The sequence below is a fragment of the Brachyistius frenatus genome, unplaced genomic scaffold (assembly GCF_029030835.1).
Source record: "Brachyistius frenatus isolate BFR_SWC_R1_liver_20210118 unplaced genomic scaffold, ASM2903083v1 Contig_131, whole genome shotgun sequence".
Lineage (NCBI taxonomy): Eukaryota > Metazoa > Chordata > Actinopteri > Embiotocidae > Brachyistius > Brachyistius frenatus.
This window is the reverse complement of record NW_027210730.1, coordinates 141740-160000: the sequence shown is the minus strand read 5'-3', so window position 1 is coordinate 160000 and position 18261 is coordinate 141740. Positions and strand designations below refer to the sequence as shown.

General features: G+C 41.5%; 1 protein-coding gene across 7 annotated transcripts in view; it reads right to left on the bottom strand.

Moving 5' to 3' along the window:
* kif21a (kinesin family member 21A) overlaps positions 1–12413 on the bottom strand; it is a 57589-nt gene extending 45176 nt beyond the window's left edge. For all 7 annotated transcript variants that reach the window (XM_069714477.1, XM_069714482.1, XM_069714479.1 and 4 more), the window contains exon 1: positions 12052–12413. In XM_069714477.1, the coding sequence (XP_069570578.1) occupies positions 12052–12095 (44 nt within the window). In that variant the 5' untranslated portion in view covers positions 12096–12413. The remainder of the gene's footprint in view (positions 1–12051) is intronic.
* Between the last annotated feature and the right edge of the window lie 5848 nt (positions 12414–18261).

Genomic DNA, 18261 nt, shown 5'->3' with positions numbered 1-18261 from the left:
TAGGCAACAGGAGGTGTCAGTCAGGGATCATCTGGAGCTGTCGACATGGAGAGGAAAACCGTGACTGCTGGACGGATGTCGACCTGTTCTTCTATTTCATCCCTCCGGGAGTTTTTTTGTGATTTTTGTGATCAAAAATATTTGTTTCTGCGACAGATTTTTTTTTACGTAAAATCGCGGGAATTAGAAAAAATTGCAAGACAAAAAAATGTAATTGCTTTCTTAGCACTACCTGATAGAGGAATAAATCTGTCATCACTTCCTGTGATAATAATCCTGCTGCACATCACAGAAATATTTTAGTTCTCATCTTTTTTTATGTATTTATTGAACTTAAAGAACCGTGGAGATAAAAGCTCCTAAAAGCTCCTAAAAGCTGCTAAAAGGTCCTAAAAGGTCCTAAAAGGTCCTATAAACTGCGTATGTTTCCAGAACAGACCGTCTGTGACTGGAATATAGAAACAAGGACTACATCAGCTGTCAAAATAAGAGCTTTAGATGCTGTTTAATTCATGTTCATTCAACACATAGACCTGCTGGATGAAACAAACAAAGAGACGTCTCTGACAACTGGACGTGTGGAGAAAACTCATTTAACATCCAGTAATATGGAATCACTTCCTCTGATCATAAACATTTAATCACATCAATTTAATGTGAAGAACACATTTCACTTCCTGTTTCTCCTCTTGTTCCTGTTTCTCCGGTGAACAGAGTTTTATTTGGAGATGAAAACAGGAGCAGAGACTTTCTGACTGTAAATGAGGAGTTATTGCTAATAAAGTCGGGGTTTTTTTAAACACTTACTTTATGATGTTAATACTTTCAGCAGATTCTGATGACGATGTTATTCACACTGAACAGCAGGGAAACGTGGTGAAATTATTAGTGGCCGTCGGCAGCAATGAATTCAGCAGCTTGCTACGTTTCCACGACAACAAGGTGTAAAAAAAACTCTGTAAAGCTGAGCTGCAGGTTCATTTAGAGTCACGTTGCCAAGACAGTCAAACCTTTCTGTCCGTCACCTCATCGCTGTAAACTCTGAAATCTGTCTGCTCACATCCACCACAACAAATCTGACTGAAGAGTTAGTCTGCTGTGAACTCGGCCACAGAGAAGAAAGTGGATCCTTTTCCCTCCTGATTATCCCGTAAACGAAACCTGACCATGTTTTTAATGCCTCCTTGTTTTTCTGACCTGGTTCAGACTCCATCTGGTCTCACTAGTCAGCTATGAAGGATGCATCCTTTTCAGGAGTGGAAACACTAACACACACACACACACACACACACACACACACACACACACACACACACACACACACACACACACCTAATATAAGACGTGTTTAATTAAATTTGGATCATCGAGCACAACAAATAAACTCTTACCGTACACTTAAAGCATCACTAATATAGATCTGGAACAGTAATGATGCCGAGCGTCTCGTGTGACATCAGCTGATCTTTAAAAAAAAAAAAACAGGTTACAATGATGAGCAGTTTAACTGTCATCATCTCCATAGACATGATACACATTATAAAATAATAAGTAGCTCCGCCCCAGAGATCTGATTGGTCAACTGAACATCTGGAACAAATCATCACGACATCACACCGTGCTCATCACTACAAACATCACTCCACCTCCTCAATGGGAAAATAGAATTAGAATATAATGTCATATATGTAATATAATGTAGTTTCTACTTGTTATAGGTCTATTAAATGACACATTTGGTCAAATCCTAGCGGCGGCTAGCTGGACCAGTTTGGTTTGAACACACAACACGGTGCTCGTCCATGGATATCTTTGTTCACCAGATATCTTTGTTCATCAGATATCTTTGTTCATCAGATATCTTTGTTCCAACCAGACTGAACTAGCTGATCAGTTTAGTGTTTCTGTGTTCTGTATTTATTCAGTTGGAGACTAGAAATCCTCTCTGTTGCTAGGTGGTTGCTAAGGGTCCGACTACTTCCTGGAGTAGTGATTGCGTAGGTTACATAAGAGTCTACTGAAGGGACTGATTGTCCTCCAGTTGTTAGTCATACCCTATGTGTTGCCATGGAAACGGTCATCGCACAAACAAAAAGTTTTATATTTTAGAGTGAGTTGCTCCACAATGTGAAAACATTTAGATTACATGTTTATTTAGTTGGTAACTTGTTGTATGATCGCAGTATTACACTGGAGGGTGATGCTTTAACGTCGTTATTGGCACAACAGCGAAGACTTTAAAACATCACCCTCTCGTGTAATATTACTTCATTAAAAGTGATGCCGAAGCTGCAGAATTAAACATCAGAAACGTGTTTTAGTGCATAATTTATTTAGAATTGTTTGATTGCTGTTTGATTGTTGCATAAAGGACCAGATAGCATGCAAATACTGTAAAAAATGTTTAAATGCTTTTTCAAAAGCTTTCCAAGACTCACAAAAATGTTATTTGTAATGGATTGTGTGCAGTATAGCAGGCAGCATTTGATTTATGCTGTGGCATGAAGAAGTCTCTCCATCCAGGATGCAAAGACTGAGTGATATCAACCGTGACTGTGAAACCAGTCTCAACCTTTTCAAACCAGACAACTGAGCACATGGACAGAAAAATAAATGTGATTTCATACAATTTTCTAGAGAAGGAAATTAATAACAGTTTGTTAAAAACAACAACAACCTCCATTCAACTGCTACATAATGAAGCCTCGACTGTCGTGTCATTGAACTGTGTGTTGACACAGGAATCCATCTCTGTGTCAACCGCCGGCACAAAGCTCCCCGAGGAACGTGTGTGTGTGTGTGTGTGTGTGTGTGTGTGTGTGTGTGTGTGTGTGTGTGTGTGTGTGTGTGTGTGTGTGTGTGTCGGTTCAATCCAGAAAGAAGATAACAGGTTGGGTAAACACAGCGTTCTTGAAGCAGTGGAAGCCGCCTCAGCTCCAGTTAACTGTTTGCATCTCCATCTCTGACATTATTTGCCAGCAGGGGGCCAATCAACACAAAGACTCTGCCCACTCTGGGTGTTCACACCTGTGGCAAGATTTCAAATTACCGCCAGCTCATGAATATGTAGATTTAGACAGCTGCTGCCTGATGCCGGCGGGCGGTGGAGCTCATCTACACAGTGCCTGAGTTTCAGGTGAAAGACTGTCTGACAGGAAGGAGCGTCGACAGATCATCTGATCCAGAACTAATTGTTGCAGCTCTTTTTTTTAAAGATTTAAAGTCAGAATTTATAGTTGTATTAGTCCAACCTGAGTGGGAGTCATTTCTCTAAGGTAAGTCATCACCCTGAAAAATAAAAAGGCAATTTTGCACCATTTTCTGACATCACAGAGTAAAAAGGACTGACCATAAAGATGACTGACAGATGTGGAGTGTGACATTTTTGTTACACAACCTGCAGTAGGCCGATCACACTTTTAATAAACTGAAAAGCTGTTTAACTCTCGAATGCCTGAGGCGGTTTCACATACTGCAACTCGGCAAGAACAGGAGTCAAATGAAGTCATGTTGCTTGTAATAGTTTCAAACGTACTATTAAAAATAACTAACATGACAAATGTGTTTTGTCATTTATGAATATTTACAATTATGTATCGATGTCTTCTTTGTAAATGTATGAATGTTTCTGAGTGTAAATGGATCGTTTATACCGTCTTATCCTGCACACGGGCAGATCAATCAGTCAGATCAATAATCACTGATCAGATTCCAGCTCAAGTGATTCAGAATAAAACTGAAGACTTTTGGAGAATCGGTCCCGTTCAGGAAGTCGTGGCTCCTTTTCTCCAGCTGTGGTTTCAGCAGCTGACTTCTTCCTGTGAGACCTTCTGGCTTCCAGAGGTGAAAATCTGACCTGGAAAACTATTTGTGCCTTTTTAGGAGGAGGGTCAAGGCAGCTGAGGTAACTACATGTCAGTCTTTACTTCTGTTGGCACCTCCAGCTGTATCCAGACTGCATATTGTCCGATATACACTCTGGGTGGCTGTTTTTTTAATTTTCATGCTCTGGTTCTGCTTTTAAATGATTAAGCGTGAAATAAACACACAAAACATGAGATAGCCACGCTTTGGCCTCTCTAGGCGTGACAGTTTCACATTTTGTAAGCGTGAAACTGTCACGCACGTAAAAGTAACGTAACAAAGGATCATGTGACCTATGTTTTTCATTTCATTTTCGTCCGCTACAGCAAAATGTGAAACAGTCACGCCGAGACAAGGCAAAGCGTGGCCATGTCACGTTTTGCTACAGTGTGACCGGCGTGTCTATTTTACGTTTTGCCGTGATACCGGGTTGAACAGCGACATGACAAAACCGGCGGGAAGTAAAACTGGAACATCAGCCTTGATAATTTACATTCATGGTTACTAACTTATGTTATCAAATATATAATATACACATTTTAGATTTTTAAAAAAAAAAAAAAACACTGAGCTGAATGCTCAACTGAAAAAAAGTGGAGGTGAAACATGAATCATCCAAATTAGAGCAGTGACATCTGATTCATTTTCGATGTAAGCTTTCAGATCACAACTGACATGAATAAAAAACAGCTCTCTTTATAGTGACAACACATCTGCCCCCATCAACCGTACAGATAGTCTGCTGACATAAATAACAAGTTGGCAGCTCGCTATGCAAACACAGCTATTTGTGACCGTCTGACTCCTATTTGTGACGCTCTGTTGGCAGTTTGATGATGGAAGTTAAGTTACATCCACGTCCTATTTGTGGCACCGGTTCCACATTTAGACATCATCGGTTTGAGCCGAGCCCTTAACTGGACAGATCTGCACGGCGAGGAAGAGCCACCATCATCATCATCATCATCAGACTGTGGGAGACTGGAGGGTAAACTAAAGTGACGAGGAGGAAAATAAAAGAACAAATTAAAACTCCAAGCAGTGATACGCAGACCCGTCGGGGAGCCAGCGAGACGTCGGTGTACGAGACCTGATTTGAGGTGGATCCGTTTAACCTGCTGCCACTAGGTGGCGCTATCACTGTGACTGAATATGACCGTGCACATGTCTTCCGTCCGGCACTTTTATCAAACATTAAAAATTTGCGGATGATCTGACAACGTACATTAACGTTACAGCAACATATAGTTTTATGGCAAAAATGCTCAAAATGGCCGCCGCAGCACGGGCACACCGTCTGACGGAAAAACATTTTCTATAATAACTTTTCATCCCAAATTGGAAGCCGGTCTGAGGAATTTTGTAAGACGAGTTTGTTAACGTACAACACGTGCAAATCCCCAAAAGTGGCCACTAAATTAAAAATGGCCGACTTCCTGTTGCGTTGAGGTCATGGTGCCAAGAGACTTTTTTGTAGATCTAGGATTGATACACATGTCCACCAAATTTCGTACATGCGGGAAAAAGTAGCTGCGGGGGCTGCAGTTAAGCGTGCCACTTGGCCACGCCCACACGCGGAATAATAATAATATCCTTGCATGATAATAGGGTCTTCACACCACTCGGTGCTCGGGCCCTAAAATGGAGGACAGTAAAGTGCAGCAGAGGCCGACATCAGAGCCGGTTTGAAGGGTGTGGACGCTGCGCTGCTCTATAATTACATCCACTTTCTCCTGCGTGAGCAGCTCGTTTCCTGAGAGCCTCGTAATGAAGGACAGAGAGGAGGAAGTACAGTAGGTAGTAGGTTCCCTGTCACAAACATGTGGACCCCCCACCCCCCTCCCGACGGCACGCTGCAGCGCTGCACATGCATCTGGCAGAAATGCGCTGACTCCTCGGGTCGCGTTAAAGATAACTGAGGTCTTCCAGAAATGTTGCGGCCGGCCGGTGGGGAGGCTATTCTGGGGCAAGTTGAGCTTCAGTGGCGGCTAAGCTTAGTATCATCTTGGAGTGGAAGAGCCTTCTGTCTATAGAGGGAGGTCACGGTGGCCAAAACCCTGGAAATCTATCTGGGTTACACTCAAATTACTGGGTTACAGGACAGCCTGTCGCCATGGAAACCACTTATTAACGATCATTTGAAAGTGTAATAATTGTAGTCCTGCTGCAGAGACGGTCTTGAGTCCGATGACAAAACGTTGGATGACTGTCGGAGCTGCAACAACTTCACATTTATCTCATAATCTGCAGATTTTTCCTGGAGGGGAAGTCTTTAAACTGCTTGTTTTGTTGGACCAAAACCCCAAAGATATTTAATTCACAATGATATAAGAGAAAAATGACTCTTCATGTGTCTGAAGCTGGAATGAAATAATGCTGATCATGTTTGCTTGATAACTGACTTAAACCATTAATAAAATGATCAAGTCTGGAGATGAAAAATGGACAAAAAGGAAAGAATGGACATAAAGGGCTGAAAAAAAAAGTCAGCAACAATTCTGAGAAACAGTGATTCATCATGAAGTCATTCATCCATCAGAAATGTTGAACACTCGTTGGAAGCATTTATTTTCTGTGTTGTTTGAATTAAATGTCTTTGGGTACATTGGGGGCATGGCCAGTGAACAACAGAAAAAATTTGATGAACTCAGAAGAACTGACTTTCTTCTGGGGAAAAAAAGGGAATTTTATATTTGCATCCTGCATCAAAGTACTGATGACAAAAACAGCAACAATGACAATAAAGATATTGAAGTTTAAAAAACAAAAGAAAACAACGTCCCCGTGTGTGAAGACCTTCAGACCACATTTTTGGACAAAAGAAACAATTCAAAGACGTCACGTCAAGTTCTGGAAACTTGTTTGTCCCGATCTGTTGACGTTTCACTGACTAACCAGCGACTGTAATCTTAGTTAAGTGCTGCACTTAGAAGAGTGTTTGACACTATGAGTGGACTTTATCAGCAGTATGAAGTCGTACTGGCCTGAGGACACTCACTCACTCACAGTACAACCATAAAAACCCAGTGATGTGGGCCTGTTGTGTTCGCCTGTAATGACCCGAGTCTATTCAGAGCTGCAGCTTCCTCGCTCAGAGCGCACGCCTCCTTCAACCAGCGCTGCAGGCAAAGTAGGTGTTATTCAAAGCTTCTGTCTGGCTGACTTGGATAGCACTTTCACACTTTGGCTAACACTTGAGAAGACAAGTGGCATGTGAGGAGATGTAATACAGCGCGATGAAAGTTCCCTTCAGGGTCTTTCTTTAATAAAAGCATGTGGATCTGCACGGAGGGCACGCAGGTCGCAGCACAACAGTCTTCATCGCGCTACACAAAGCAGGAGAGACTCATCCAGACTCCCCGGAGGCAGCGAGGAAGATTTAACCTGCAGACAATCGACTGCTGCTCACCGTACAGAAGCATCCAAGCAGAGGTTTACATTTTACATTTTGGACCACCGACTGGATATAAAAGTGTTCGTAGCTTCCGGGTCTGTAAAATGGTTCCGATCCAGAAGTGTCTTCAGCTGCAATACCAGCGAGTGCCACTAGAGGTCGGCTCCAAAAAGCCTCCGGCTCCATAGACTCCCATTCAACTTCTCTCATCAAATCCAAAGTGAATCAAATGTGTCCATCAGTTATCTCGGTGTTGTTAGCTAAAGTCACTCCTTGCTAAAGCATTTTTTTTTTACTCAGAACAAATAAAAAGGAGTAAAACCTAATGTTCGAGAAGTTAAAACTAAACACTAAAGTGTTTCTGTTAAAAGACGACAAAAACCTTTAACTTATTGTCAGAATGGTGGCTGATGGGAAAACACAACCACACCATCACATTCTGGTATCATATCATGATAGATAGATTTTCACCTGCAGAGAATAAGTTATACATTAAAGTTACATCCAGCCTCTCACTTATTTTCACTGACAGAAGGATTCATGTTCAGGTTGAATATCTGACCACATGAAAGCTTTATTGTGTGTTTCATATGAAGTGTTGAGCTGTAAGAAGCTCACAGTCCTCTGAACAACGGGAGATTCATCCACAGACAGATTCCCAGGCCCGTGGGTCGGCGGCTACCTCCCGACAGACCGGCTCGGCTCAGTGGACGCGAACAAAGCAGGAGGTCCGGAGGCTTTAAACCCGTCTGAGGTTTTTTTGTGTTTGCACGGTGTTGCCATGGGCGACGAGCACGCATCTGAACGTCTACGATCTGAGCTCCCACCGGTCCTCCGCCAGCCCTCACGGCCGGGCCCGGCCTGCCGGCACTTTCTGCCCCAACAAACACCGTCCTGTTGAACTGGATTACAACATTTCTCCATGTTTTTTGTTCAGAAAAGGACATTTTGGGATATAAATCCTGAAAGAACTTTGATGTAAGACTTTAAAACAAGCATAGGGAGAATATCTGCACAACTCCAACAGATGATTCTGTACTTTGCCGGTGGCCTCGTCTATTCTCTCTTTTAGCAGTTTTTCACCTCACTCCTCCTCCCACTCCAGAGGCCCCCTTCGCCTCTGTCACACACCCCTCACTCCCCTCCTCCTCCTCCTCCAGCTATTGTCAGCTGTTGTGTCTCGTCAGCTGACTCGAGGCCCGTTCTGGTCGTTAAGTAATAGTAGATATCTGCTCTAATCATGCAGCTCATTTTAACAAGATTTTTCAACCCTGCCGACGCGGTAGCTCCGACCTGGGGGGCTTAGACTGAGCCACTTATACCAGTCGCTGCATGCCTCCACGTCATTACATTAAAGTGCGCCTGTAACTTAAGCCTTAAGAGGTTTCGGGACCTATTTAATGTCATTATCGTCATTGTTGTGCCCTTCAGCTACACGTCATTATAAACAAGTCCTTACAGGGAGACGGAAAACATTCTTGATGCGTCTCATTATTTTGCTTGGCAACAGTTCAAATGCAGCACACACGTCTGTCACCACCTAGAAAACCATTGATAGGTGCTTTCTGTTTGTCATATTGTAGTCAAGAGCCTCAGCAGGCAGGTTCAGTAAGTCCTCAGTTCAACCGAGCCCTTCCCCTCAACCTACACCTTCCACTCAACAACTATTGTGACGTCTCACTGTGCAAATAAGCCGAGTATACAGTTGGATCCATACACTGATGTGGACTCTGCAGCTCTGCAGCTCTGCAAACCGGCAAACACACACTGCTGACACACGCGCACCATAAAAGCAAATGTTTTGAGCTTTGAGATCCTTTGTGGGAGTCTGAAGGAACAGGACAGCCTCTGTTCAGATAAGCTCGGGGGGGTCTTAAACCGAGTAAAAACCCCTCAAGTGGAACCCTCGGTCCCTAAAGCAACCCCCGTTAGAGGAGCACGCAATCGGGATTCAAACATTAGGGCTTAAACTACACTTTGAAACCGCTGGCGAGCAAGATAAGCTCAACGCTGTTTCCATTCAGGCCTTTTGTTCTCTCACACACACACACACACACACACACACACACACACACACACACACACACACACACACACACACACACACACTGCGTGAGCACACCCAAATATGTGGAGGCTAGTTGGGTCTGTGAGCGAATGAACTCTCCAGTGGGAGACTTGTCAACAAATAATTCGGTGGCGGTTAAAACTCCGATCAGACGGGCTGCGTGTCACCGACGACAACAGGAAACCTCTCCGTGCTGGTTTTACAGGCATCATTACTTCGCGAGAGAGATTAACTGGGCTTTTCTGGGGAGTTTTTTTTTTTTTTTTTTACAAATAACTGGTTTTACAGACTGTATGTAATGTAGTTCGCTAAAATCAGAGCTGTAATTTTAGTTCCTGGAACCACAACACGAAACATCCACCTCTCGCTGAATGAACGCTCTCCGGACTTCTTGCACGCTTTCAGACGGACTCTCTTAGAAAGTGCAAGTCATCTCAAACACATACTTACAGCCGAAGCATGTATTTATACTCCCACTTACATTTTTGCTCTGTGCCATAATTGAGAGAAGTGTAGTCGGAAACAGCATCCATGACAATTATACTTTTTTTTACACACGTGTGTGAAATTAGAAACAAGGTTACGTGCTTTGATCAGATGTAATGTTCAGTTTTTGTGCAAACTGTTGCTATTTGATATCAAATGTGTTTAGATAGATAAAAATGTAAAAATGTTCAGTATATATAAATAAAAATCCAACACAACAGTGCAAGAGTCTATTGCATCTATTGTCATATTTATATGTATTTCCTCCCCTCCAGGACAATAATAGTACTAATGGTACCACAGATTTGAGGTAAAACTGCAGTATCTTTTTTTTTATTGTTCAGCACCAAGCAGCAGGTGTTTATTCTAACAGTGCAGCTTCAGGAAATGTTGGTATGAAACAGCATCATTAGAAAGCAGCTGTGGGTCTCTGCTAAAACAAACTGCTGCAGGAAAATGTCTTAAAACTTGAAGAAAAAAAAGAGTTCGTAGCTTCTGGCTCTGAAAATGGTTCCGATCCAGAAGTGTCTTCAGCTGCAATCCCAGCGAGTGCCACTAGAGGTCGGCTCCAAAAAGCCTCCGGCTCCATAGACTCCCATTCAACTTCTCTCATCAAATCCAAAGTGAATAAAATGTGTCCATCAGTTATCTCGGTGTTGTTAGCTAAAGTCACTCCTTCTTCTTAGTTTTCTGGAGGTCCATCTGAAAATAATCCCTCATTCATTAGAAAAGAAGATTCAAGAACACCTGTTTTTGGGGGCGTGTCTGTTTGATTGACAGGCCTGTGGTGCAGTCAGGTTACAGCTATCGGTGGGCGGGACGTAGTATCGTCAGGTTTCCGATCAGATCGGTCAGATCCACCGCTGGCTCCTCCCCCAGCTCGTCCAAATATGGTCACTTCCTGCTCCACACTGCTCCGAACTAGCAAGATGGTGACGGACAGAATCTGAACTGGAGGATTCATAACGTTCACAAACCAACGATGACATCATTGATGGTTGATGACATCACTGATGGTTGATGACATCACTGATGGTTGATGCTTGGTCTTAACATGACATCATATCCTCCGAGTTTAAAACAAACCACCAGTGAAACCACACAAGCATTAGTGCCGATCAATAAATCATATTTTCATCATCATCACCACACGAACGTGCAAAATAAACACATCGCAGATGACTTCCTGTGAAATGTGACCTATCAGACGGAGGCACGGAGACTTGGACCAATATTGTTCTGATTAACGGCACTGGCATTCAAAGCCCATTCCTGTATTTATTTAGTGGGCGTCGGCTATTCAGTGTCTGTGGTCCATCTTAGATGTGTACTTATCAAAACAGAAGGACAAAGGAACTGTGTGGTTCATATGGTCACTTCCTTATTTATCTATTTATCAAATGCAGCATCTAAATGCATCAGGACGCTGTGCATCATGTGCACTCACAGTGATGATGCACTTTTGTGAACAGGTTTGAATAATATCACGAGCAAATGTAAAACTACACAAAGGAAAGAGACAACATATGAGCAACACTGTTGCAGCTGTGGATCACTTTCAAGGTTCGTCAATCAAATCTTTAAGAGGAGATACAAAAGAGGCTTTGAGGGAGCGACTCGGCGTCCCATCATGCCTCTGTGCCACCTCACCAGCTGGGTGGGAGCGGCCTCCTTCAGCATCACAGCACTCTTTATCTACATGAAATCAGAGGAGAGGGAGCCTGGTTCTGGTTCTGTTCCAGGCCTGGATTGATCGGACCGGGCTGGGATCAGACACAAAGAGAAGGAGCTGCTCTGAACGCTCCGCTGTGCTTTCCTTGAACCCTGGCTGTCAGTGAAGCTCTGCTCTCATTGATTAAGTGTCGCTCTGCAGGAGGTGGAAACACAGGCTGACTGTCTCCCTCTCACACCCTCGTTTTCCGTCTTTCTGTGCGTGCTGAAGATGCACCTGAGCGGTGGCTGTGATGCTTTGGGATTTTCACCATCTCTGTCCAAACGCACGTGAACATCAAACACACCAAAAATGTGACCTCCCAAGCAGCAGCAGCAGCAGCAAGTGGTGCCGGGAGGAAGTGGGTCACTGCAAACGAGGCTGATCTGATGTGGTCCATTCAGTGTCTGTGATGAGCTGCAGGTGTTCGCGGCCCGCGGCGCTGACTGACAGGTGGCACCGGGCAATTAAGATAGCTCCGCATTTAGCGCTTTATGGTCAAATTAACAGACACGTGAAGAGACTTACCTCAGCGCCACGCGGACTGAGCTCTCGTCCTGCCCCGTCGTCATGATCCCTCCAACAATAATCGGTAGAAAAAAAGAACAAAAAGCGGATTTATTTTGTGTGTCTTCTGTTGGCTCTCTGCCCTGGCAGACCAGCGAGAAAAGAGTGCGCACTACGCCGGCAGGCGAGCGGACGGAGCCCGGAGCTGCTCACCTCAGCGCCGCCATTTCAAAACAAACACAAAACCCGATCTTTTCAGCATGTTATCAGCGAGGAGACGAGCCGCTGTGTCCGCATGTCGCGTCTACCTGCGCCGCATCTCTGCCGTCACAGCACGGCCCGGATGCTTCAGCTCCGGCTCGAGCCCACACGCACACTGCCGCTCCGGCTGCTGCTGCGAGGTGAGCCGGAGAAAACGCGCGCGCGCGCACAGAAGTACGCACACACACATGCCCAAACGCGCGCACGCGCGCGCCGCCGTGCCCCTCTCTTTCTGCGTTTACGCACTGGGGAGGGAGCCGCAATGCGTCAGCAAGCCACGCCCTCTCCTGGGAAAAACGGCTGCGAGATTACGTCATAAAAAGGGTATAAAAATGTTATCAACAAGATAAAAAAAAAAGTCGCTTTAATTTTACAGAAATTGAAAGGATGAATTGTGATTTTTTTTTTTTTCCAAACAAACTTTTTTGCATGTGTCAGTGCAAATAGAACAAATTAATTCATTCCTTAACGATAATATCTGCTAGGGGTAAATAAGATAAATAAATGACAAAATAAAATTTAAACTCAATAAATAACTAAAAGATAAATTAAGCAGTTTAGGGTATTAAAAAGTTTCAATATTTTAAGACTGTTTAGGGATTTTAAGTATAGTTTATATTGTGACATTTCATTTATAAACATTTTAATTAGAGGTTTTCTGCTGGAAAATGTACTTTTGTGAATATGGAATTTTGCCAATATTATCAAAAATATGATCATATTTATGATGTATGGCTTTTACTTTGGCCCGCTGATATCATAAAAAACTAAAAGTACATCTTTGAACAGTAAAAGCTAATTTTCAGGAATGTTACAATGAATATAATGGGTGAAGTCTTTCCAAAATATAATAATATGGGGGCAGTTCCAGAATAAATGTAAGGTAGTTTCAATATCAATTCCACAGAAAGAGAAATTAGTATGAATGTCCTTTCTTAATTGGTAGGTTGTGTTTTGTTGGGTAACATCAGTGGAGAAGTTTGAAACAGACATCAAGGTTTAAGATCAAGGTTTGGTGCTTTCTTTGAGTTGGGTCCTTAGAACTTAAAAATGTGATTGATTTAATGATACAATTATGCATGAATCTAATTTCTGATTCTAGCCAGTAAAAAAAAAAAAGTTTTGACTGTTTGACCACATGGAAATTTCACTGCCAAATGTATTTTAAATATCTGTGGAATATTTCTGTGGAAAAGAGTTCCCTACATTTGTTTAGATATTCTTCTTTTTTTGTAAGATTCATTTTTACTTTAATGTAATTTCTTGTATTTCAGTATATTGATGGATTGACAAATTTTCTTTTAGTGTCGTTCACCTGAGGTTCCCAAAAGAGTTTAAAAACAAATCCATATCCAAAGGTCCATTTACTAACTTCATGTTCTAATGATGTTTTACATGCCATCAACTAATCAAGTCTTTCTTAATAAGTCTGGATTAGTTTGTCGTTGTTTTTTTTTAGTTATTGTTGTAAAATGCACACATCCTGACATCTGTGCTCCTTTGATTACTTTTTGATTTCTCTCATGGTGAAATTAACATAAACCTAAAGTAAGTAGTAAAATGACATGTACATTTCTTATTTTAATACTAAATGTTATTAAAGATCATGAATCTGCTCTTGAGACTGACTGAGCATGTCTTTGTACCTCTTTTTATATTGGCAGACTATCCTTCCAATGCAGTTTTAGTTTATTCTGAAAGTCATGGCATGTAATTAAAAGTGCTTCCAATGTCTGTTGGACAAAAGGATAAGAAGATCAACTGAAGACTAAATAAGTGCAATTTCTGCTTGAGCTGCATTCTTATGTCCATCAAACACCTGCAAATTACAAGCAAGATTTGATGTCAGGACCTCTGGACAATACTGGTTAAAGTCACTGAAGTTTTACTGCCCCCTTGTGGCTTGAGTCATCATGATACCAGACGATAAGGTGCTCGGACAGTTGTTCAAACAGAAGAGCAGGACGCTTCTACGCAGCAGGTCGGCAGTTTACGTTTTGAAATGGGAACTAAACTGACTGTTTCTAATTTGCCTGCATCCCAAACTGTACTGAATCATTTCAACACCTTCTTTCAGAATAACCTTTTGACCGCATCTTTCCCAGGTGAAGTTAGACGTGCGTTTGAAACATCTCTTTAGTTCAATTTCAATTAAAGATGCTGTAAAGCAAATTCCATGATTTGCTTCTCAGTACATTATATACGTGTGAAAAGAGTCGCTGAAAGCTTCTGCAAAGCTGGAAAACTTTGTCTCACTGAATTGTGGAGTTAAACTGTTGAACAGTTTCTCACCCGTCTTCAGCTCAGGTTTTTTAAGGCGGAGCTAAAAGATAGCAGCGGTGCGTCACCAGCGTTCTCACAGCCGGTTTCTAGAACCTTCTGCATGGCTCCTCCTCTCACGGTGAAACGCTATAAAAGCCTGCAGCTCATTTACATAAGAGGTCATCCCACTGGACTTCAGTTCTCGTCCTGACGTAGTCAGATTGTTATTGTACATCAGCTAGCTGCTACAGGATGTCTCCCTCCACCTGCACGTCCATCTTTCCAGGAAGCAAGACCCTCCAAAGCAGCGCTGCATCTCTATTTAAATGTCCTACTGATGAAGGAAAAAGAGGTGGATTGATTTCATGAAGGTCTAAAGGAGACTTTAGGATGAAGACCAACAGGCGTCTGCAGGGATCATTTCATGGTGGATAGTTTCACCAACTTCCACCGGAGACGGACGGAGTTCACGGACGCACCGCTCCTCCTGCAGCGCCGAGCCGAACCGAGCTTCACCCTCCCGGCCGTTCATCTCCCGGTCGCACCGGCACCGTCCGCTGCTGGCAGAGTGTCCCAGAGTGTCCCAGAGTGTCCGCCGCCGGCCGAGTGTCCCCGCTGGCCAAGTGGCCCAGAGTGTCCGAGTGTCCCCCGCCGGCCGAGTGTCCGAGTGTCCCCCGCTGACAGAGTGTCCCACGCCAGCCGAGTGTCCCAGAGTGTCCGAGTATCCGCCGCTGGCCGAGTGTCCCAGAGTGTCCCAGAGTGTCCGAGTGTCCACTGCCGCCAGTCCACCACTCAGCCTAAGTTCTATGTGCTTGTTATAATTATACTAGATAACTTGTCCACAGTAACTCTGCTATATTTAATCTGCGGTTCAAACCTCTAACGTGATTTTATTCGGTGTAGAATAACTTTATTTTCATGAAATGGGAGCTAACGTGCTAATTAGCTTCTATTGAGCTCGTAGCAGAGTTCAGAGGAAAATGTTACGATAACCGCGGATTATTTTATGCGTCTCAATAAAGCTCCGATAAGAACTATAATATATGTAACTCTGTATTTTACATGTCGGGGTGATGGTGAACATGGACCAGAGGACATGTAGTCCTCACATTAATGAGGGTTGTTGTTGTTGTACTCCGGTGTAACGTTACGATCACCGACCCTCTCGGTTACATGTACCGGTACCGGTCCGGATAAACGAACCCGACTACATGTGGAGGAGGCTGCAGGTGGAGGTGGAGGTGGAGGAAGAGGAGGTGAAAGTGGAGGAGGAGGAGGTGGAGGGACATCAGTGGCAGTGTAATGAATTAACGTGTGATATAATGAATTGATGTGATATAATGAATTGATGTGATATAATGAATTGATGTGATATAATGAATTGATGTGATGTGATGAATTGATGTGATATAATGAATTGATTTGATATAATGAATTGATGTGATGTGATGAATTGATGTGATATAATGAATTAATTTGATATAATGAATTGATTTGATGTGATATAATGAATTGATGTGATATAATGAATTGATTTGATATAATGAATTGATGTGATATAATGAATTGATTTGATGTGATATAATGAATTGATGTGATATAATGAATTGATGTGATGAATTGATGTGATATAATGAATTGATGTGATATAATGAATTGATTTGATGTGATATAATGAATTGATGTGATATAATGAATTGATGTGATGTAATGAATTGATGTGATGTAATGAATTGATGTGATGTAATGAATTGATGTGATATAATGAATTGATGTGATGTAATGAATTGATGTGATGTAATGAATTGATGTGATATAATGAATTGATGTGATGTAATGAATTGATGTGATGTAATGAATTGATGTGATATAATGAATTGATGTGATATAATGAATTGAATTGATGTGATATAATGAATTGATGTGATATAATGAATTGATGTGATGTAATTAATTGATGTGATGAATTGATGTGATATAATGAATTGATGTGATATAATGAATTGATTTGATGTGATATAATGAATTGATGTGATATAATGAATTGATGTGATGTAATGAATTGATGTGATGTAATGAATTGATGTGATGTAATGAATTGATGTGATATAATGAATTGATGTGATGTAATGAATTGATGTGATGTAATGAATTGATGTGATATAATGAATTGATGTGATATAATGAATTGAATTGATGTGATATAATGAATTGACATGTGATATAATGAATTGATGTGATATAATGAATTAGCATGTGATATAATGAATTGACATGTGATATAATGAATTGATGTGATATAATGCAGCGTTGTTCATGTTGCAGTCGTTACAGAACTAAATCAACTCCTCCTCTCTTATTATCTCCACTATTGTAATGCAGGTCGTTAGAAGTAGTTGGAGACTCACTGTCTTCTGTCTCTGGTGTCCAGTTTGACTCCTGTGTTACAGATCAGGGGGACAAGCTTCATTTATATGCATCTGTATGTTTCAGTCATTGGACAAATAAATTCTGATTCTATTGTTTTCATAAAGCAGGCTGCTCCGTCCACCAGAGAGACAGAGGACCAGTGGGACATCACGTATAAAGTCACTGAGAGGTTGGATGTCAGACTTAGTGGGGAAAAGAACTGCAGCCACAGGACTGTCCTACTGAACACTGAACACCTTCCAGCGAGGGGGCGGAGCTTCAGCTCCTTCAGGACACGCCCCCCCAGTCTCAGAGCAGAGAAGACTGATGATTTTCTCACTATTTCAAAATTTCAAAGCCTAATTTAACAAACTTGTCGGTAGTTTTTTTCATTCAAATTTGGATGGGTAGTTAACAACCCATACTTCAGTGGTGTGATGAACTTAAAACTAATTTTCATTTCTACTTTACAGCATCTTTGAAGGAAGGTCGCCTCACCTGATTTAAAAACTCTCAATTTTATATCATTTTACTGTACTTTTACAGTACTTTAAATTCTGAACTGTAAAGTATAACATGAAAAAACTTTATTGTTTCATTTTAACTGCTGTATATTTTTTTGAATTGCAGTTTTGTTCAGAGTTTTACAAATTAATACAGGTAAATTAAAAACTATTGATTTTCTGTTTACAGTTTCTTGATGTCATTTTACTGCACTTCACTTTTCATTTTACTGACTTTTTTCACATTATTTATTGAGACCAACAAAACTATAATTTGTAGTTTCAACTTAATATTATTCTATTCTATTATTATTTTATTCTATTGTTTCTATTATTGCTCCTGTATGTATGCTGCTGTGGTGAAAAAATTTCCCCTCGGGGATTAATAAAGTATATACCTACCTACCTACCTACCTACCTTAACCTGATTATGTCAACAATTTCCACACACGTTTAGTTAAGTAAATTCAAATGACTCTACTTTGGTTCATTTTATAGCAATAAAACATAACATGGAACCATAACCAGGTCAGCTACACAAGTTTAAAATATAACGGAGACCTGAAGACTGAATTTTATCACATCATCAATCAACATCTTCTATCTTCTTATATTGTTCTTCAAAATGTTTTACAATGTTTGAAATGTGGAGAAACCAAACACAAACCTTACTAATACAATGAAATCATATTTTTCTTTTTGATTTGTCAACAATAGGATTCAAATAAAAAATTGCCAGTTTTACCTTTTTAATTTTACAATAAAGAGCTGATCTGTAACCAATGGCTCCAAACAT